This window comes from Myiozetetes cayanensis, unplaced genomic scaffold (genome assembly GCF_022539395.1).
Source record: "Myiozetetes cayanensis isolate MyiCay16 unplaced genomic scaffold, myiCay2020 scf20-37, whole genome shotgun sequence".
NCBI classification, from domain to species: domain Eukaryota; kingdom Metazoa; phylum Chordata; class Aves; order Passeriformes; family Tyrannidae; genus Myiozetetes; species Myiozetetes cayanensis.
Window position 1 is genome coordinate 13,634,237 of NW_026087412.1, and position 21,006 is coordinate 13,655,242.

General features: G+C 52.6%; 1 protein-coding gene across 3 annotated transcripts; it reads right to left on the reverse strand.

The window, feature by feature from the left end:
- Positions 1-558: 558 nt before the first annotated feature.
- On the reverse strand, positions 559-20,850 carry FAM234A (family with sequence similarity 234 member A). Of its 3 annotated transcripts, none has more exons than XM_050317684.1 (12): positions 20,729-20,850; positions 14,746-15,058; positions 13,558-13,674; positions 13,173-13,361; positions 9,490-9,620; positions 6,439-6,568; positions 5,839-5,977; positions 5,428-5,568; positions 4,982-5,060; positions 4,407-4,559; positions 3,451-3,553; positions 559-3,308 (listed from the first exon to the last, which is right to left on the reverse strand). In XM_050317684.1, the coding sequence occupies exons 2-12, from the start codon at positions 15,008-15,010 to the stop codon at positions 3,097-3,099; spliced, it is 1,659 nt and encodes a 552-aa protein (XP_050173641.1). In that variant the 5' UTR covers positions 15,011-15,058; positions 20,729-20,850; the 3' UTR covers positions 559-3,096. The 3 variants fall into 3 exon arrangements, with proteins under 3 accessions (XP_050173641.1, XP_050173640.1, XP_050173639.1); XM_050317683.1 differs by lacking the exon at positions 20,729-20,850 and adding an exon at positions 16,528-19,975; XM_050317682.1 differs by lacking the exon at positions 20,729-20,850 and adding an exon at positions 15,142-19,975.
- Between the last annotated feature and the right edge of the window lie 156 nt (positions 20,851-21,006).

Consider the following 21,006-nt stretch of genomic DNA (forward strand, 5'->3'; position numbering starts at 1 on the left):
GGCGATTATTACGGCATCCTTCCCTGCCACAGAGCCTGGGATCCCTGGCGTGGAGCAGGGGGCATTCTGAGCTCAGTGTGGGGCAGGCACAGGGGCCCGGGGGCAGTGGAAGCTGCTGGAGCCTCGGTCACAGGATGGGGCTCGGGGCTGGCAGGCACCGGGCAGCGACAGATGGTCCCGCGCTCCCGGAGACAGCGCCTGCCACGCGTCTCCCTCCGGCTTGATCCAAATCCAAGCCCCGGCATGAGATTTTCATGCTGGTGGACTGCAGCAGGAATCTGAGGTGTAAAACCAGGTCACGGAGCCCCGGGCGGGGGGCAGGGACGGGCTAGCCCAGGCTGGTTATCCAACTCCAGCCTCTCCACACGCTCCCTCCCTTTTCCTGGTCCATCCCTGCCCGCAGTGAGGCAGGGCAGCGCCTCAGCCACCAAAACATCACCAAGACACATGCATCCCTCCCAAAAATGGGGGGTTTCTGCCTTCAGGATTCACCCACAGGGCTCCCAAAATCCCAGTGGTCTTGTGTGACCTCCGCTGCAACACCAAAGCAGGGCACTATTTACAAACAATGCAAAAGAGGGTTTATTGAAACCATTCCGGTCAGAGCAAGTCCTGTAGGGCACAATTTGCAATAAGTTAAAGAACCAAATCAAACAGTCTCAGTGTTAAAGACCACACCAACACAGAACACAGTGATAATACGCCATCGCCACCCAGCTGGGCCATTGAATCAAGGCACGAAGTCATTCAGGAAATACTGCAAAATAAAAACAATTACACAGGAAAATAAGCTGGAGAAAGGACTGGTTTTGTTAAGAAGGTGCTGGTTTGGCACTGATGCGTTTAGTTGAGCTGCCACAGGGAAATCTGCGTTTCCAAAAGTACCTGGAAACATTAATGAATGGACAACTTAAAGCCAGAAAAGCTCCCCGAAGCTGAAAATCCAGCTCTCCTGAAGGAACATTCAGTGTGCCTATGGGAAAGGGATCAGAGGAGGGAGTGTGGTGAGAACACAGCCCAGGCACCTCACTCCCTGCCAGGGGCATCTCAGTGGGATACAATCCATATCCAACACTCAGGTTGGACTGATATGCAAGCCTGGGGTTTCCCTGCCCAGCACCTGCAGCCACACTCCTGCTCTGCCCCAGCTGGCTGAAGGGCAGCCTGAATCCGGCCCTTGGAGCCTCTTATGGCTGCAACGCTGGCACAGGGACCTGTGGGGCTGCCAGGACTCAGGTGCTGAGCAAAGAGGCAACCCAGGCCAGGAGACACAGCAGGGGAACCTCCCTGAGACCCCAGACACCCTCAGAAAACAGGCTGTGAAGAGAGGAAGAGAGGGAAACTCGCTATTTTGAGCCCAGGGTGCTTTGAAGGCTGTGGTGTGCTCTCCAGGGAGCATCCCTGGCTTCCTGGCACAGCCTGGATGCCCCAGGACTGGCTCCCTTGACTGCCTGGGATATTGGTCACTGGGCAGAGGGAGCCAGGGCATCCTTTAGGCAGCCACCAGGCCAGCTGGAAGCAGGAGTGTCCAGGCAGCCCAGGTCATCGGGCTGTCAGGCTGGGAAGGCTGAAGCTGTGCCATGAGCCCGGTGACAGCAGCTGCCCTGTGGCACATTCAGACTCAGCTGAAGGGAAGAGCCAGTGCCTGACCCTGCACAGCCTGGCACCACATTTCCCATTCCTACAGTGTTTCCTACACATCTCCCAGTGTGAGACTCGGCAGGGGAGGGAGGCACTGGCCAAACCCCCTCCAGGCACTGCAGAGCCTGAGAGAGGTTATTTTTAGGGTTAATTTTTATCTTCACGACTGAGCAGGCAGTTCAATCCCTTTTCCAGGCTCTGCTCCTCGTTTCTACAGCCTGCACTGGCACCCACCAGGACAGGGCAGAGCAAACCGCCCCTGATGCTACACAGATCTCCAGGAGGAACATGTCATCTCCTCACAGCAACCTGTCCCATCCCCCAGGATACTGGGCTGGGCAGAGAGGCACCTGAGGATCCCCACCCAGCATCACTTCAATTCCCAGGGCAGGGAAGCAGCATGGAGCTCCTGCCCCCCTCCTGGCAGAGGGGACAGTGCTTGGAGAAGGCTCCTCAGCAGCTGCAAGGCTGAATGAGCAGGGAGTTGGTACTGCCACTCGGGTACAGGGCTTCCCAGAGCAGCAATCCCAGCTCCCAGGAAAGGTTAAAGTGCAATTCTACTCTGAAAAAAAAAAGTCCTAGATCCTCTGACTCCTTTAAACCAGTAGAGATGGTGTTGGTACCACCAGGGACCAGCCACCCTGAGCTCAGGGTGCATCCCTCATCACCTGTAATCAGACTGAGGGCAGGGAGGAACATTGTGCATCCATCAGGAGGGAGACCAGCTCCCTTTCGGTGTCACCAACACTGCACAGCCTGGTTGGGAGGGAAGCAGCAGAGGAGACAGACACAGGCAGGCTGGTGACTGCAGAGTAGGGCATGTGGGGCTGTTCTTAGGAGAAAAGGCCATTTTCTAAGTAGAACAACACTTTAACCTGCGCTCTGCTGGCCCAGGTGACCCCCAGCCCCACGGACAGGCACAGCCAGGGTCGGGCACTACACACACCCCACCACCACTGAAGCAGGCCCTAAATCCAGGAGAGGGTGATTGCAAACCAACCTGCAGCCAAGCACCTCTCCCCCAGCCAGGAGAGCTGACTCAGAAAGGAAACCTAACACCACACATCGAGCTCCAAACACCCCAGAAATCATCCACTCCGGCATCCCCAGCAAGCACATGTTTTCCTCCAGACACACTCCTGAGTCAGCACAGTTCTGTGGGCACAGAGGGACGGAGGGCAGAGCCCTCTTCCCTGAGCTGACGACACCTCAGTGGTGGCCAAGCACTGAAGTCCCATCAGCTCTGAGGATGGATGCACCGGCAGCTGCCCCCACAGCCTGGGTGTCCCCAGACACTGGGGGTGCTTCCCTGCCAGCCACGCTTTGGTTTGCAGGTCGAGAAAGGCAGCTTCCCATCTGATTCCGTGATCTGGGCTTGTTGAGAGCACGGCTGCAGAGCAGAGGCAGCCTGGAGACGCCTGGCCCCGAGCAGCCTCTCCCCCTTCCCGGGCAGGCTCACTCTCGGCTGTGGAATCGCATCCTGTAGAGGCGGTTCCGGATGTACTGCTCGCTGTCCACGGCCACCTGGCTCAGCCGGATCACTTTGCTCTCTGACACGTCCTCCTTCAGCTTCCTCTTCATCAGTGACACGGGCCCTGGCTCCTGGCTGGGCTGGGGGCCCCTCAGCAGGACGTAGCAGGCGTGACGGCTCCGCTCGAACAGCGCGGCTGCAACGCACAGGGAAAGCCCAGCCTGAGGTCTCCGTGCTCGGACCGGCCACCAGACCCAACACCACACACCCAGAGAGGTCAGGAGGGACCAGTGTCCTCCTGCAGCTCCCTGCTGGAGGGCTGGAAGGAGAGGACTTACCACTGAACGCAATTACTTGGTCTGTGTTATTGCGGAGCTCCAAGAGGATGTTATTGTAGGAAGGGTGGAAAAGGTAGAGCTTCTGGAGGGGAGCTGTGGATCTCTGCAACCAACAGGACACAATCAGGGCACCCACACGTTATTCCAGAGACAACACCAGCACCTGGCTCGGCTATTGCTCATGCTGGGCTGGATTCATCCAGTCAGACACTTGTCCATGTCAGCCCAACTCATCGTGACTGATGTCACCAGGACTAGTGCTGGGATTTTGCTTTCTGCTCAGTGCTCTCTTCCTCACCCCAAGCTTCCTGAAAATAGCTGGCCTGCCTGCTGCAGGCAGGAGACAGATTTTTACCTCAGGGCTGGCAGAGTGAGTGAGGAAAGCAGAGGAGGCTCAGCTGTGCTTCAGCACGCTCTGAGACACAACCTGTCAGCAACACTGCCTGTCACTGCCCCGGAGGGCTCTGCAGCAGCTGAGCTGTGCACTGAGGCTGCCGAGGCTGCCTGGGGCAGAGAGAGGATATTCACATGGCCACGGGAGATCACTGCATGCCGTGCTGTCATGGGAGGCTCCCAGAGAAGCAGCAGCAACTCCAAAAGTAGCAGGGCAGCAGCCTCTCACCTCACTCACAGTGCCACACCAAGGCAGCGCTCTGGGCACCCAGGGACTTTGCTCATAGAGCCACCGGGTTCCTTTTCTCTACATAACCAGCCTGAGGATGACAAAAGCTGTTGGTGCCACCACCTGCTAGCAGGGACACTGCTATGGACATTGTGAGGACCCAGCAGAGACCAGGTCACACACAGGGCTCCGGCTGCTTCCAGCAGAGACCCCACACCCAGTGCGGGTGTCAGTGGCACAGACAGATGAGAATGCCATCGGGGAGAAGGGAGTAGCTCCACCCAATCCTGGCCCTAAGTCTGGGGCACAGCAGCCCCTCAGCAGCAGCACTCACTGTCTCGTTGCCTGGCTCCTCGTAGTCCCCCCAGATGAGGAAGGTGGACCGGTGATCCGCAGTGGAAAGCGTGGCTGGCCCAGGACTCTCTGCTCCCGAGTTCAGAGTCAGGTCCCACTGGACTGCTCCAGATGCACTCTCAACAATCATCACCTGGCAGGGAAGAAAGGAAAGGAACTCGTAACAAAGGGATCTAACAAACCACGAGAGACAAGTCAGGTCAGCTGTCTCTCCCCACGCTGTCTATGGGAACAAGTATCTGACAGATGGGAAGATGAGGAAATACTTGAAGTGGAGCATCACAGGGCTGTGAGAGCTGGGGAGGGCCATGTTCAAGTCACAAGTTTTGCAGCTATTTCAAGGGGTTCAGAGTTCTGTCATTGAAGCCTCTTGCTGAGAAGAGAATTAAAGTGCCTGAGATGGCTTCAATAACCTGTTGAAAGAGATCCTTTCCTAGCTTAAAGCCTCCTAAAATCAGCCAGAGGGAACACATCCCACCAGCTGTCCTCGACTCAATGCCTGCCTGAGCTGTGAAATACAGAGAAAAGTGAAGTTAAAAGGAAGAGATTTCAAACCTTCTTCTTGTTGGGTCCAATTTCACTCTCCAGGAGAACACCAAGAACATCAGGTTTGTAGTAACCGAGCAGTGGCTCACTGAGGGGGAGAAAGAGAAGGGAGAGATCAGAACCCACCCCGATGGCTTGGGCACAGCTTGCTCTTTCCAAGCAGCCTCCATCCTCCCACAGCTGCCCTGGTAAGAGACTCGACTGCTACAAGGTTGGGTCAGCCTGGTACCACCCCAACCCTGAGCCCAGCCACGTCACAGCAGGCACAGAATGAGGGATCAGAGCTTTGGGCTCCTCCATTCTGAAGCAGCCCCTGACATTTGGTAGCAGAGGGCACACGGCACAATAAGCACGACACAGATATGACCACAGGCAAACAAAATCAGCATCTGCCAGGACACTGCTGTTGCTGGGAGCCTGGAAATGCCACATCCAGCCCACAGTGGGAACAGTACCTCAAAGCACGGGACACATTGAGGGTCCACAAAGTCTGGAGATTCTTTCCATTGATCAGCGTGGCCATGTCTGAGCCTATAACCAAGATGTTCTCCCGTGACTGCCCAGGAATTTTTGCCAGGTAGCGAAAGTCTCCAGAGCTGAACAAGGACAGAGAAATCATTAAGCTTTCTTGTGAGGTTTTGGGTTTTTCCTTGCACAGTAAACGCATACAGGAAACCCCAACCTGCCTTCCCCATTTTTCTGCAAAGCCTCGACAAGGCCATTAACACCAATCCTCTTCCTGAGCTTTGGATGTGCTCCTAGTCCAAAAGCCATGTAGCCAGGAGAGAACAAAGCCCCAGCAGCCCACCCTGACAGCAACACCAGCACCCTCCAACTCCACCAGCCCCCAAGACACAACCTCCCACCTGAGAAGGGACAAGCGGTGCGTGGTGCTGTCAATGTTCTTCTCCCACTGAGGATCCTGCTGGAGGCTGGAAAGCTTTCTTTCCATCCCAGTTGCTGCACTGTACAGATCTTTCAGGGAATATGCATAGAGAGAGTTTTCTGTGCAAAGAAAAAAAAAAAAAAAAGAATGCAAGAATGAGGTAAGTTATCCTGCCCTTGCTCTGAACTCTATGATTTTCCAGATCTGGCAGATAAACTATATTTTTAGGGCTTGCATCATAGAGTTGTAGTGGTATTTCGAGATTCAAGCCTGCTATTGAATGCTTTCAACATCTTATCTGTTCGTAATCCAAGTGCTCCACAGTAATCATTTGCTATAAATGACTGCTTAATCCTTACATGCCTGACATTTGTTAAATAAAACCACTACAGTACATAACAAACCACACTTTAAGCAGAAGCCCTCCCTTCTCTTGGCCCTGAACAGCTCTCTGGCCAGGTGAAGCCACCACATGGCTTTTAGGAATGCAAACCACTCTCTCAGCCAAAAAAATGTTTAGCAATCCTGATTCCACAGTTACAATCACTCTTCCAGACTGAATTCCCAGGCAGAACTGTACCTGTGTAGAAAAGGAAGTAGAGGGAGGAGCCCAGGTTCAGCCTGATGTAGCGAGCGCTCCCATCCACGGCCAGGCTGCCAGTGGAGCCAATCTGTTGGCCATTCTTTCCTGAATGGATGAAGCTCTTAATCTACACAGGGAAGGGATTAAAAAAAAAAAAAACAAAAACAAACAAAAAAACCCAACAAGGTTAAAACTGATACTGAACAGCAGCTCAATGGGAGCAGCACAGGCTGGGACAGGAAGTCTCTGCCTGGTTTTGGAGGAGTGGGCATGAGTTTGGTGACCCCTCTGCTGTAAATAATTTTGCAGGTTTGAAAGCCAATTCCAGCACAGCCACTTTACCCTGAGATTTTGCTGCCTCTGCCACCCACCTTCCCTGCAGACAAGCAAGGACTGCTGAACAGCAGCCTCAGCTCTGGCAGGGACAGTGAAGATCCATTCAGAGCCTACTGAGCAGGGACAACGAGAGAGAGGAGCTAAAGGCAGAAACAAAGCACCATATGGGCACAGGGGAAACTTGGCTTCACATGGCAGCTCTGCTAAATGTTTTAAGTGCCCTAATCTACTTCTCTTAAGGCTGATGTAAAGTCCAAGGGGATAAAAGAGCTGATAGGTTTCTTTCTCTTTCTATTCTTCGTGCAGGGTAACAGAATCCACTAAAAACATTTCACCCAGGGGAATAAAGGTTAAAATCGGGATCAGATTCAAATGTGATCTGGGCAACAGGCTCAGTCTGGGGAGAGCAATGCACATTAGGGAAAAGAGAACCATCAGACTCAGAGAAACAGCATCCACAGAGATGCTGAGTCAGGCAGGAACCCTTCCCTCTTCCTTGAAAGGGATGCACTGGGGAAGTGAAGGAAATCTGCTGCTCCTGAAGTGAATCTGGAGAGTCTGGCAGGTGAATGAAGGGATAAAGTTTGCTGAGGAGAATGAGAACACAACTGGAGAGAGAGAGCAGCTGTTCCCAGCCTCCTGCACTGGGAGGAGACACAAACCAGCTCTCGTAGACCAGGATCACCTTTACTGGCAAGCACTGGTCCAGCAGCTGCCTTGGCAGAGTGACAGCCAAATGTGCTCACACATGGAGAGAGAACACACACCACCTCACCCCTGCACTGCCCAACCCCTCTGTGTGCTGCCAGAGGTGATGGAGATCCTGAAAACTGGATTTTCCAGGATGTACTGGTGCTGAAGTTTGCAGCAGATAGGGGGTCAATGAGGCTGTCTGAAAAAGCTGCCATCCAAACCCCCTGCACACAGACCCTTCCCCACGGATTGCTCACAGCTCTGCCCTTTCAGGAACGTTCAGCTTCAGCCCTTGATAGCAGCAAAGCTCCTTCACTTGGGTTCTGAATCTCTCTTCTGACCAGGCTGCCCTTTCCAAGCTGCACAGCTTCACTCAAGCTCCCTACAGTTTGTGTGATTTCTCAAAAAAGAACATACTTTCCCTTAAGTTGACAGAATGCTTGCCAAGTCCGGAGGGAGGAAGGGATTTCATACCAAGATAGCTAGAGAGTTTAAATAGAAAACAGATCAAAAGGCAGTCTTGCAGAACAGAGGCTACATTCAAACATTTCTTGGCTGGTTAAGATTAAAAAAAACAAAAGTCTTGAGATAACTGAGATAGCAAAAGCAAGGAGGAAAGGAAACAGAAGAGAACCGTAGGAGTCAGAGAGGATAGAATTTCTGATGACTCTGGCAACAACAATGCCTCAGACAGCAAAACCCTATTTTCTTATGGAAGACATTGGCCAAGAAGGCCAATGGCACCTGGCTTGTACCAGCCCCAGTGTGGTCAGCAAGACCAGGGCAGTGACAGTCCCCTGTGCTCAGCACTGCTGAGGTCACACCTCCAGTCCTGTGTCCAGTTGTGAGCCCCCCATAACAAGAAGCTGGAGCATGTCCAGAAGAGGGAGCGGTGCTGGAAGGGGCTGGAGCACCTGGAGTGGCTGAGGGAGTGGAGGGGGGGTGCTCAGCCTGGAGAAAAGGAGGCTCAGGAGTGATCCCTCTACTCTCTACAACTCCCTGACAGGAGGGGGGAGCTGGGGGTGGGCTCTGCTCCCAGGGAACTAGGGACAGGATGAGAGGAAATGGCCTCAAGCTGTGCCAGGGGAGGTCCAGGCTATTAGGAGGAATTTCTTCACTGAAAGAGTTGTTACACATTGGGAGGGGCTGCCCAGGGAGGTGGTGGAGTCCCCATCCCTGGAGGTGGCCGAGAAATGACTGGACGTGGCACTCAGTGGACTGGGGGACAAGGCAGGGATGGGGCACAGGGTGGACTTGGTGACCTTGGAGGTCTTTTCCATCTGTGATTCTGTGACTCTGGTATGAGGACATGGGGCTCCCACTGCTCCCATGAGACTGTAACTTGTGTGCTTTGAACAGGACAGACGGGGCATGCAGACAATGCTGTGCCACTCAATCACAGACGCAGATATTTTGGTACAGAAACAGTCCCAGCTACACGACTTTCCCCCTCTCAGAAACGGGAAAAGCAATGTTGGGGACAGAGATAACAGAACCAGCAGCTCTTTCACTGAATGAACCCAGGTCAGAATTAACCAGCACAGTGACACTGGCAAGAGAGCAGTGCAAAAGCAGACCACAGGCACAGAGAGGGGAGGGATCAGAAAAGGGCAGCGGTGGTACAAAAGCACTGTCTGTCAGCTGTGCTTTGATCTAAGAGCCAAAGCTGTCAGGGTTTGTTCACTTCCACTTCTCTGGGCAGAGAAGCAGAAAACTGCAAGCTCATCTTGCCCAGGCTCTCTCCACAGGCAGCCCAGGAACACACAGTGAGGAGAGCAGACTGAACAGGGGGAGGGATTCCTGGCCAGTTCTTTGATTTATTTTATTTTTTTAAACCATAAAACACTTGCATCGATTTGCAAGTATATCTCTGGAGGGTGAGAAAGAACCCACCCCAAACCCACAGAAATCAGAGGCTCCTGGACACTTCCTGTTAGACCACAAGGTGGAAATAAACAGCGCTCCTGCCATGCCCTGTGGTCCAGCCACTGGGGTTATCAGAGCTTCAGGGGGACATACCTTCTTTCCTGTAGCAATAAAGATTAGCAGGTCCTGCACTCCATCATTATCCACATCTGGGATCACTGACACAGGAGTCAGCAGAGTGTAATTAGCTCCAAAGTCACTGGACTGTCTCCACTGAACCTCCCCTAGAAGACAGTGTGAAACAGTCACTGAGAGGCACTTTAGGTTGAATGCTCCTGTTCCAGCCCAACAGCACCACCAACCAGCCACATTTATGCTCATCATGGGGTACTTCCTTGCATTTCTGCATTCCCAATGAATCCCAGCATCCACAATTTCATCTTCCACTGGAAAGTAACCCTACCTGCCTGCAGGAATGCACCCAAACCCCTGGCACAAAGAACAGCTTGCTTTCCTTGTGCCTCAGACTGACAAGCTTCCCAGCACGTTCACGGCACGGAGAATCCTTTGCTGGGATCTAAATCCCTGCTGCTCTGCACCTAAATCTGCACAGATATTTTTTAGACCATAAAGCAGCTGAATTCTGACCACAGTGTTGCATCTCTTCCTGGCAAAACCTTTTTTGCTGCAACTTGCCTCCTGCAGCTGTTCCATGACCAGCCAGGTCTCAGGCCACATCCCACCTCTCCCCCATTTGAAGAACACAAACTTGTTTGTAAACTGAGGTAGAAAAGCTTTGGGTTTTTTTAAAAAATGGGGAGTGGGGGGTAGGTTTCTCTTCAACAGCTCCAGAACAGTTGAGTGGCTCCACTCCATCCACTCTGTCCGAGGCTGTTGGCCACTTTCCAGTCATTGCCCAGTGGAATCTCCAGTGGAATCTGGTGGGGAGGACACTGCTGGGGGGGTTTTAAGGAACACTCCAGTGTCTTACAAGGTGCCCAGAGGGGAAATGCTGACCCTCCCTTTGCACAGCAATTATCATGTCAGGAATGCAAAGTAACCATCTGCTCTTCGTGGGGAAGGCAGCTGGACTGAAGGCCAAGGAATTACTACCTGAAGCTGTCTGCAATAATTCAAGGCAGGATGTATTTCCAGTAGGATTCCTCCAAAGCTTTTAATGCAACACACAAAAAACCCACTTGGATTTGTTGCTATGACAACAGATGTGAAGTAGAAGAGAGCAGATTTCCTAGGAAATCGTGGGAAGGCAAAGAATTTTGCCCCTGAAGACACCAAGCAGTCAGAAGAAGGAGAGAACTGAAGTTTTAATTTACAACATCCCAGATTCAGCACAGTCCAGAGGTACCAAAGACAGACCAGGCTGATGGAATTCACCTGCTAATGCATAAAGCTCTAATTTCTGTTGGTCAGAAAGCAGTTTGGGAGAAAGCATCTCAGCCTCTTAAAAGAACAGTCTGACTTAACAGAAACAGGGAGCAGTGAGACAGATTCAGCTCCAAGCACTTGAGAAGCTTTTAATGCTCTAATCCAACCCCCAAAGAGCAGGGACTGTGAAACCAGTCCCCTCCTGCTCCATCACCGGGAGAAGGGACAATCCTGTCTGACACTTTGAGTGCCGTGGTGCTTCCTCAGAGCCCGGGGTCACAGCAGAGGCACAGCAAGAGAAGCCAAGATGGAAATTAGACAAGTGCCTAGACTGCAAATCTAACCTGGGTGAAAGGGCTGGGGTTGTTTTTGTCTGGAAGGAGTAATAAAATTGGAACTTAGATGAACTGAGTTCAGCTCTCACTTCAAGCAGCTGCAAGGACACAGAGACTTTTCTCCCTGACAGACATTCTCCAGGCTGGAGTTCTGTGATTCCTCACACAGAAGCAATTCCACACATCTGATCATCGTGCTGCTTTTTCTGCCACGTCCCTCAGGAGACCAGAGCTAACCAAAGCTTTTACTGCAACAAGGTAAACACTGTAAACTAAAGACTGCAGTTTTTACTCTTGCAGTAAAAACTGCAACACACTGCTTTTACAGCAGCTCACCACAGGGCTCACAGTGCAGGCTGCGGGAGAATCAGGTGAAGAGAGAAGGTGAAACAAAACACTCACTCCCATCCTCTTCCTCAAGACTCTGCTCCTGGCCCTGGCAGAGAGGGAATACACAGCTACAAAGACTTTTGCTTTGACCTGGAACAGTTAATCTTAAGCTTTTGTGTCCCAGTTTGCTGGCAAGATAAACATGCAGGAATGTTAGACATCCCACACAAACAGCAGCTTGCACTCCTACACTTCCCTTCTTGTTTGCTCAGGTCACTTCTTCTGGCAATGAAGAAAGCAGGGCTTAACACAACTTGAATTGACAGAAGAACACTAACTTTATCAGCATTTAATGATCAAAACCACATCAGACACTTTCAGATGATAATCTGCCTATCTCTACTTCAATCTTCCTAAGGCAGGGGCTAGACAGCCTGAGAGCCCTGGAATCTCATCAAATCCTCCACGATGATGAATCATTAACAGCTAAAGATTGTGCTGGCTACTGTTTTTAGCACACAGTGATGTAAGTCAGACTCTGCCTCTTTGAATACATTTAGCCTATTTAAATACATTTTATTCTACTCTGCCCTCCTAACCCCCAGTAAAAGTCAACCACGCTCAGAAACTGCTTTTAACCTACTTAACAGCAAAAAGGCATCAAATACGTAAACTCCTGGGTTATCCACCTCTCTATCTGAAGCATTTTTTCCTCTCTTGCTTTTAAGTTATCTATGGAATGTTTTCTTCACTGTATTGCTGTGACCTGTAGCTTAGCCTGGCTCCTTCTCTCCGTGCTTGTGCTGCTTCTTTATGGCTGTCTTTAGTTCCATGCCTTTGGCTCAGCAGCCAACCCTCTCCACTTTGACCTGAAAGCAATTACTTCATTAATAGTCTAAAAATAACCTGTGCTAAGGCCTACACATGAGAGAAACAGTGCTATGACATCTCCATTGGTACAGAAACTTTCTAGCTGTGTGCACCTACACTTCCATCTACACTGGAAATTAAAAGCCACTCTAGATTTTCCTCAGGTTCTTTAGAGTTGTACCTCTTGCTTTTTCTCTCTCACAATTTTTGGAGAACAGGCTGTGAGGGTTTCAATACCAGAAGCAGAAAATGGGATCCGAGGGAGAACATGCACTGTTCAGACCTTTGAAACAGTGATCCCCAAAATGGAAATGTATTTTAGGCTTCATCAGCAAGGAAGGTTCAAGGTGCAGAGCAGAGGATCCTTGTTCCTAGAGCAGTACAGGCACTTACACCACCCCGTGTTGGGCAAGATGATGAGGAATTTCTCCATCTCAGGGCTCAGAAAGGAAGTAACCTTTCCAGGTAAAACCCTGGACTGCTGACACAGGCTGGCAAGTACTTATCTAAGTGCTCTCCTTGATGACTTGAAAATCATAAACCCCTGTAACTCCCTCTCCTCTTCCCACTGCAGGCGGTTCTGGTACGCACACGCAAATAACTGGGAAGGGCTGCAGGTGCAGGTGTGTGTCCAGCCCCTGAGAGTGTAAAGCAACATTCACAGCTACTGACTGCTCCTCCTGCTTAGAAAGCTGTTGGAAGGCTGGTCTTATGAAACACTGGTTGGCACAAACCCCCAGCACAGAGCCCAACCTTTGGAACGGCGAGGCTGGGAGAGCTCCTCCACACCCAGCAAGCAGCTCTGGCGAGGTTTTCAAGTCATTAAACACTCAGTGGCCTCTGTTCATGTACCTGTCATGTCACACTGCCAGGGCCCTGTCCCCTGGCTGGCAGCAGGAGCCTGCCCACACTCACCTGTCCGCAGGTCAAGGGCTGTCAGGGCCACTGGCTTGCCCACCACCAGGCACCCCGGGGCCCCCGCCCCGCCGAGCTGCTGGATGCCACACTCCATCCACTCCACATCCTGGGCTGCAGGACTCTCCCAGAGAGCCCTGCCGTTCGTGCCGGACACGGCAGCAACGAAGGCACAGGGAGAAGGCAGCCCTGAGGAGAAGAGATGTCAGAGGGAGCTCTACCTGCACCACCTTTGCTGCCCCGCACCTGCCCCCGGGGGCTGGGACTCACCCAGCTCCTCTCCCCACCCAGCTCACCCAGTTTTATCTCCCAGGCTCTCACTATTTAGAACTAAAAGAGACAGGGCAGCCCTCCCTACAAGGCTTTCTGCCCCTGAATCAGCTACCTTCATCCAGGCAGGAGCTGTTGAAGCTGCTGCTGCCGTTGCTGGCTTTGAAAACAAAGAGGACGTCTTGCACTTTGTCTTCGTTCACATCTTCCAAAGCAAGGAACCGGTAGGCCACTGTAAGAGACCACGAGCCAGGCTCTGGTGAGCATTTCCTCAGCCCACAGCAGAGCTGGCTAGAGCAAAACACAAATTCCTAGAGACCTACTCACTGCCTCCATGTTGGGCAATGTAACACTAGGACAAATTGGATTTTGTATTAAAAAAATGCCACGTACACGAGCACCAAGGACAGGAAGTTATTGCCAAAGGATTTCTTAAATTTGCTATCCCCCCGTGGATTTGTCTATTTTTATAGCCAAGCAGCCAGAATTCGAACCACACTGAACCAAGAACAGCTCTGGTCTTGGTGTGGGGTTGCTATTCTTGAAGCATAAAAAACCCCACCCAGAAAACCCAGATATTCCATCTTTCTCCCCCTCAGCTAAAAGCAGCTCTCCTGAGCTCAGAGCAGCAGCACCTGGGATGTCTGCAGCACCACACACAGCTCAGTCCCTGCTGAGAGCACTGTCTCTGCATTTCCAGAACATCCTGCACACAAGATTAAAGAACAGCTCTCCCAGAAGCCAGTGCTGAGCCACTGGGGAGCAGGACCAAGGCTGAAGAGCCAACCAAAGCAACTAGAATAAAAATAGCTATAGCAGCTATAAGGCAATTTACAAAAACAACAAGATGGAATTCTTCTTCTCCTCTTTCCTGTTGGTCGTGGGGAAAAGGGAGAAAGTCATAGCAACAGAGGAAAAAAAATGCCTAATTGTCTCCAACTTCAACTCAAACTCCAAGGGAACATTTTTACAGAGCAAACTTCAACAGAGATTCATTCCCAGATACCCTTCCCCATTTTTTTTTTTTTTTAACAAATGAGGCCAGCCTGCTACCTCTGTCAGTGCTTCAGAGCAGCATCTAATTTCTCCACTAGCTCCTGTAAACACCTCCTGGAAGGCCACTCCAATTATGCCAGGCCACTGCTTATCCAGGTCAGGTATTCAGAGCTCAGGCTCCCAAGGGCAGCACTCCTGCAGGTCTGGCTCCACGTCGTGCTTAGGTGGAGGTCCAACAACCCAAATTCGCGGCACGGAAAGCAAAAGGACTCTTGGTTAAGTATTTACTGTGCCACAGAAAACTCACCCGCGTTGTTGTAGCTTTGGAACCACGTTCTCTCTGACACTGGTCTCTCTGGGCAAGGGATGATGAAGGAGAAAGCAAAGACAATGACCAGGCAGAGGAACAGGGAGACGAAGAAGGCGGCCGTGCGCCAGCGGGACAGCCGGGACAGCCCCGCCGTCTGCTTGCTGATGATCCTCCTCTCCACGGAGTTCTCGTGGTTCTCCTGAGCTTTGGCATCCTCAGTCTTCAGAGGGTGGATCTCAGCTTCTGAATCTTTGTTATCCATCACAGCTCATTCATGGGTATTCAGACAGCCTTCTCCCCCCCTTCGCCCCTGCAACGGTGGACAGAGAAGTTAAAATAATTTTTGGAATGTATTTAAAAAAAAAAAATTCATTAAAATGTTCTTGTTACTACCTGATAGTCACGCTGGAAACCTGTACTGGGAGGTGAGCAAACCAGTGTATTGTCACAGAGCTGCTGGTGCTGGAGGTCTCCCACACGGAGCAATGAGACTGCGGGATGCAGGAATAGCACTAATTCTTCTTCAGAGGAGGGAATCAGCTGTGCCAGAGCCGGACAAAGGAGGCTACAGACCCCACGCAGAAAGGACTGACTGGTCTATAGGTCCCCCTCCAGAAAAACACCCCAAAAGCTCCTTTTGCTGCAAAGACTTCACGCCACCTCCCATGCGTGCCAGCCTGACTCCCGGCTGGAGCGGTGAAAGGAAACACTTGTGACCTTTCTATCCCCCCATAAGGCTGTTCCCTACTGTAAAGTGCACTTGAGCTGCTCCAGGGGAGAGAGAGAGGGAAACAAACATCAGCATATTCTGTATAGGAGCAAACCAAAGCTATTCAGTAGCTTCTCAGATGAGAAAACACTGGATAAGTTCAGCAACCCAGCCCTGCAGAAGGCAAGAGAGCGATGACTTCCCTCCCCGGGGAAAAAACAAGGCTGGAGTTGAGACTAAAGTCAGGCAAATTTGATTTCATCAGACTGGAAGAGCTAACAACTGCTATTTTAGTTTCTCCTGCTATAAATCATAATCTTGAGCTACAGTTACAAGAAACAGAGGGGTTCTGTGCTAATTTGCTATAAAAAGGGGGAAAAAAAGAGCGTTGGCCTGTTGGAGAAGGCTGTACCTCATTACCCACAACAACAATAAAAATCAATGTTACACACAGATTCTCTGACAGAGCTTCTTCAAAAAAACAGCAGAAGGGAAGAAATAAAGAATAACACATTCCAGTGGGCTCGGAAAAAGCTGCATGACGGTGTTATGAAAAGTTATATCAGAGCAAATAAACACGACAAGCGAGCCAATTTTCCATGACCGTGCCCAGCAGTCACGTGCCTGGATTGTCCACTGGAGCCTTTTACTTCCCCAGCAGAGAAGAGCTTAAACTCAGCACTAACATAGCACAGAGAGCCTGGGCTTTCAGCTCCAACAGCAACTGGGCTTGTTGCATCTCACGTTTCGTGCCCGAGTTCATTTACAGGTCCAGTGAAACACAAGATGAGTCACCCTGGGAGGCCAAGCTCCTTCAGGCAGCTGCGGCTCCCCAGGTTGTCCCTGTCCCACACAGCGGCCTCTTCTCTTCTGGGTATGCAGGGGGTGAGGTACAGGATCAGCGGGACAGCTTGGCACCACTGTCAATCCTTTAACAAACCCCAGAGCCTGCTGGACTCATAAGGCCAGAGCTGCAAAGCACTTACTCCAACCCGAGCACTCTGGCATTTATTCCATGACATCAGGTACAGGCTCACGCTACAGATAATTTAATCCAACCTGCACAATACCATGCAGATGAATCAATAATGCAGAAGTTGTAGCTTATTCCAAAGATCTGCCCTTCTCATCAGCACCAGCCACACGAGGGACACCTTCACGAGGCTGCTTCCAGACCAACTGCAGGCACCTGACAGGGGCAGGAAGGCTCCAGATGGAAAGGGGAAGAACGCAGAGCCACGCAATCAGCCTGTGGAGAGCTGAGCACAGCTCTGTTCCTGCACCAGACCTTCAGCAGGTTCAAGGTACAAGGCTCCAGGCGGAGGCTGAGCAAATGATTTACCATCACAGAGCAGCCACGGCCGCAGCGATGGGGGCAGAGGCAGGAGTGGGTTCCGTGGCCTCCCGTGGGATGAGGCAGATGGCTCGTGTCCCTCTGGGTGTCCCTCCAGGTGGATCTTCTCAAAACCAGTGCCCACAGCACGGGCTGCAACAGGGCTCCAGCACAACCCTGCTGGCCTCTCCAGCAGAGCTCCCCCAGTATGGAACTGGGAAAGCCCCAGGGCACAGCTGAGCACTTCCAGCACCCACGAGACTTCCCAAGAGGAATGAAAACCAGGCTTCTCCCCCCTCAGCCAAAAGGGACACCAGCTTAAGGCTGCATGGAAGGCCTATTTTTATGACTCACTACAGATCACACCATTGTCATCTAGAGTGGGATGAGAACAATGAAAAAAGCAGTAATTATCCCAAAACCCCAGCAATTCCCCTCCTTTTGCAGCAATGACCTCAGGAGCCACTGAGTACAAAGAGCCCTCAACGCCTTTAAAGCAATTCTCTCCCTTTCCTTTCAGGGTTTCAATAATGCCCTTTGCACCCCTGCCAGAGCAGAGGCGGTGCCAGAACAAGGACCACGAAGGTCAGTGGCAGAGATTCAAACAATGCAGGAAATCCCATCGCCCGTCGCTGCCAAAGTACACGCTGGCGGCCCGTGGAACGGCCTGAGCGCCGAGCAACAAAGAGCTCTGGTAATCAGTTTAATTGAAGACAAGCAGAAAATGATAGTGTGCATTTGAGATGGTTTCACTGCCCTCCAGCAGCCGACATTTTGTCTCCCCCTCCTCGCTGATAAAAGGACATAAAATAACTCCTCGGGAGGTTTAACCTCGCGGGGGAACGGGCAGTGACAGGATCACACACCCCACATGCAGATCTCACAGCCAGCACCAGCTCCCTTGTGGCAGAAAGACTTTGGCAGAAAAGGAAATATTTAGAAAGCACGCGTGACAGACCTGAACCGAACCGAGGGAGCACAGCCAGGACCTGCATCTCAGACAGCGCTCCAGCCCCTCCACAAACTCTAAAGGCTGATTATCCCAGCCATGGCATGAGCTAGGAGCAAACCCTGGCCAAAGCTGAGGGGAATAAACACCCTTTCCTGTCCCACAGTAACACCACTGTGCTCGGGACAAACACAGCTTTACTCACCTTTATGGGGGACCGACCAACCTCTTCTGCTGAAGCCACAGCACAGATTTACAGATCTGATCTGAACCAGACCAGTGACACTTGTGCAGCTAAACCACCATGACCAGTCAGGCAGAAGTGCCTGACGAGCACAGAGAACCACACACGGTCAGGTGGGTGAAGGCTGGTGACAGAAACCATTGAAGAATCAGTGTGATGGAAGGTTGAACTCATTTTCCACCCGTAAAACACCAAACCACAGCATTTGTAATGTCACCAGGCAGCAGTTCTTCCTGGAAAACTCCTAGCACTATATCCTAACTTACATTTGATATTCAACACGTTTCTGTCTTCCACAGAATGAAGAAATTCTGACTGGCCATTTTAGGAACACAAACACAGCATTTGGCTGGTTTTGCTCTGTTTGTTTGTTTGTTTCAAGCACCTGGCAGGTTCCCTTCCTGTCAACCTGAAGCTGCTGTAAGCCCCAAGCTGCAATCAATAATGACAGAAGAGCCAAGTTTTGCTCTGAGTAAGAACCAACATCCCCATCACAGCTGTTTTCCACAGGCCAATGATTGGGTTTTGATCCCATGCACAGCGTGGCACTGCAGCCAACTCGCCAGGCAGTCACCTGCTGTGACACTCAGTCTGGGGTCATTCCTTCCCTTTCCTGCAGCCCCACTTAGATCAGGGTCCAGACAAGAGGAAATAACACATAAGGTTCCCCCATACGAGATTTTCCTTCCCAAGGACACTCAGGCTGTGCCCCCTGCACTCGAGCTCATCGCTCTGCTGAGTCACCTGCACCGTCTGACTCCAGGGGATTCTGTTCCTGTCGTGTCTCTGCAGCCTTTGTAAGGACCCAAACCCCACCAAAGAGGGTGGGCAGGCCCTGGCACAGGTTGCCCAGAGAAGCTGTGGCTGCCCCATCCCTGGAAGTCTCCAAGGCCAGGTTGGATGGAGCTCTGAGCAACCTGGGCTAGTGGAAGGTGTCCCTGCAATGGCAGGGGGTGGAAAGGGATGAGTTTTAAGGTCCCTTGCAACTCAAAGCATTCAGGAATTCTGTGGTTCTCCTGCTGGAACTGTCCTTTCCCCTCCCCTCACTCTTGCTGTTTTGTCCCTGTTAACACAGGTCTCCTCCAAACATCAGGCTCTTCCAAAATGACACCTGGTTGCAGACACAGGAGGTGCCGCAGAGCCCCCACAGCAAGGGAATGAGAAATTCCTCCAGAGCACAGCCAGCTAGGAATGGGATACACTTGGCATTTGTAGGAGAGAACTCCTCTTCCCCAGGGCAGTTTTCACCAGAGTAAGAAACACAGAAACTCAGTTTAGGGAAGAGCAAAACATGATCCAGTGCTTCTTCCATGAGAGCAGTGGGAAGATCAAACTCTTCAGATGAAGAACAGCATTAAAGTTGCGTGGAACTGATTACAGGTCAGGCCAGTAACAACAACTGAGCTGCACAAACACCAATCATTTATCGTCCCAGGGCTTAGAAGCTCCACTGGATCCAAGCCACTCACCCTCACTGACTGCTGCAAATCCCTTGAAACGACCCCAGGGTGGTAGGTGTTTGAACCTCCCATGCCAGAGACATCCCCACCTCATCCAGAGACACCCCCACCTCTCCAAGAGACTTCCCACCTCACTCAGAGACATTTCTTCCCTGTGAGGGTGGGGAGGCCCTGGCACAGGTTGCCCAGAGAAGCTGTGGCTGCCCCAGCCCTGGAAGTGTCCAAGGCCAGGCTGGACGGGGCTTGGAGCAACCTGGGCTGGTGGGAGGTGTCCCTGCCCCTGGCAGGGGGTGGACTGGATGGTATTTAAGGTCCCTCCCAACCCAAACTGGCCTGTGACTCTATGAAACAACATCCTTCTCCCAGCCCTGTTGTCCTTGTCAACCACTTCCAAGATAAACCTCTTTCCCCCACCGAGAAATGGAATTTTCCCTTTCCTCTCTTGCACTCAGACAGAGCAAAGCTCACTCCCAGCCATTCCCCCCTACTCCTGATATCCATCCCCAGGGAGCCTCCACAGCCCCTCCAACAGGGCCCAGTTCTGCCCTGGTGCAGGCCAGGCTGGTTCTCCCCCCACTGCAGGCCAGGCTGCCCCCTCACTCCCAGCAGTTATGCAAGAGGCTCCTGCCTTACAAAATAAAGGGGAAAAACGCTGGAAACGAGGTGAGAGTTGAACACACCTATAGCATTTTGCTTTGTGCAGCCCAGGCTCGCGGGGTGCTGAGGGAGAGAGGAACAGGAGTTTAACCCTCTGGGGAGGCTCCAGGTGTGCCGAGCCCCGCAGAGCCGAGCTGTCTCTCGTGTCTGTCGGACTGAAGCACAGCCCCAGGTGCTGCACAAGCACCCCCCGCAGACGCCAACACGGGGAAAACGGGTCAAACGACCTCGGCAGGGCCCGGGCTTGGGAAGCAGAGACTAAGTTCTGTCCCAAGGCTTCTCACTGCGCTTTTGGGAAAACCTCTTGAGCTGGAAACCCCTCCGGGTCAGCGGGGAAGGCACCAGGGCTGGGCCAGGGGCTCCTGGAGGCACCGGCAGCCGTGGGGTCCCCTGTGTCACTGACACCCGCGGGGTCCCGCCGGCCCGGCGAGAGCTGCCCCACCCCGGGGGCTCAGCCTGCCCGGAGCTGCCCTGGCCCGGAGGGGCGGCTCGGTGCTCCCCCCTCATCCCGGGGCTCATCCCGCCCGGTGCTCCCCCCATCCCGGGGCTCATCCCGCCCGGTGCTCCCCCCATCCCGGGGCTCATCCCGCCCGGTGCCCGGGCCCGTCCCCGCCCCGCTCTCACTCACCCTCGGCCGCCGCCGCCGTCACTTCCGCCTCCATGGCCGCCGCCCGGCGGAAGTGACGTGGCGCGGCGGGGCCGTTCCGCGGTGGCGGGGCCGGCGCGGCCCCCGCGACAACAAACGAGTCGGGGCAGCAGCGGGGGAGCCACAAACACACAGCTTTAATGCGCTCACCATCGAACCGCGGCGCCAACAGCCGCAGGCGCGTACACAGCGCACCCCCGAGCGCGCGCCCGCCGCCCGTCACCTGCCCCCCCCCCCCCCCCGCGAGCGCAGGTTACAAA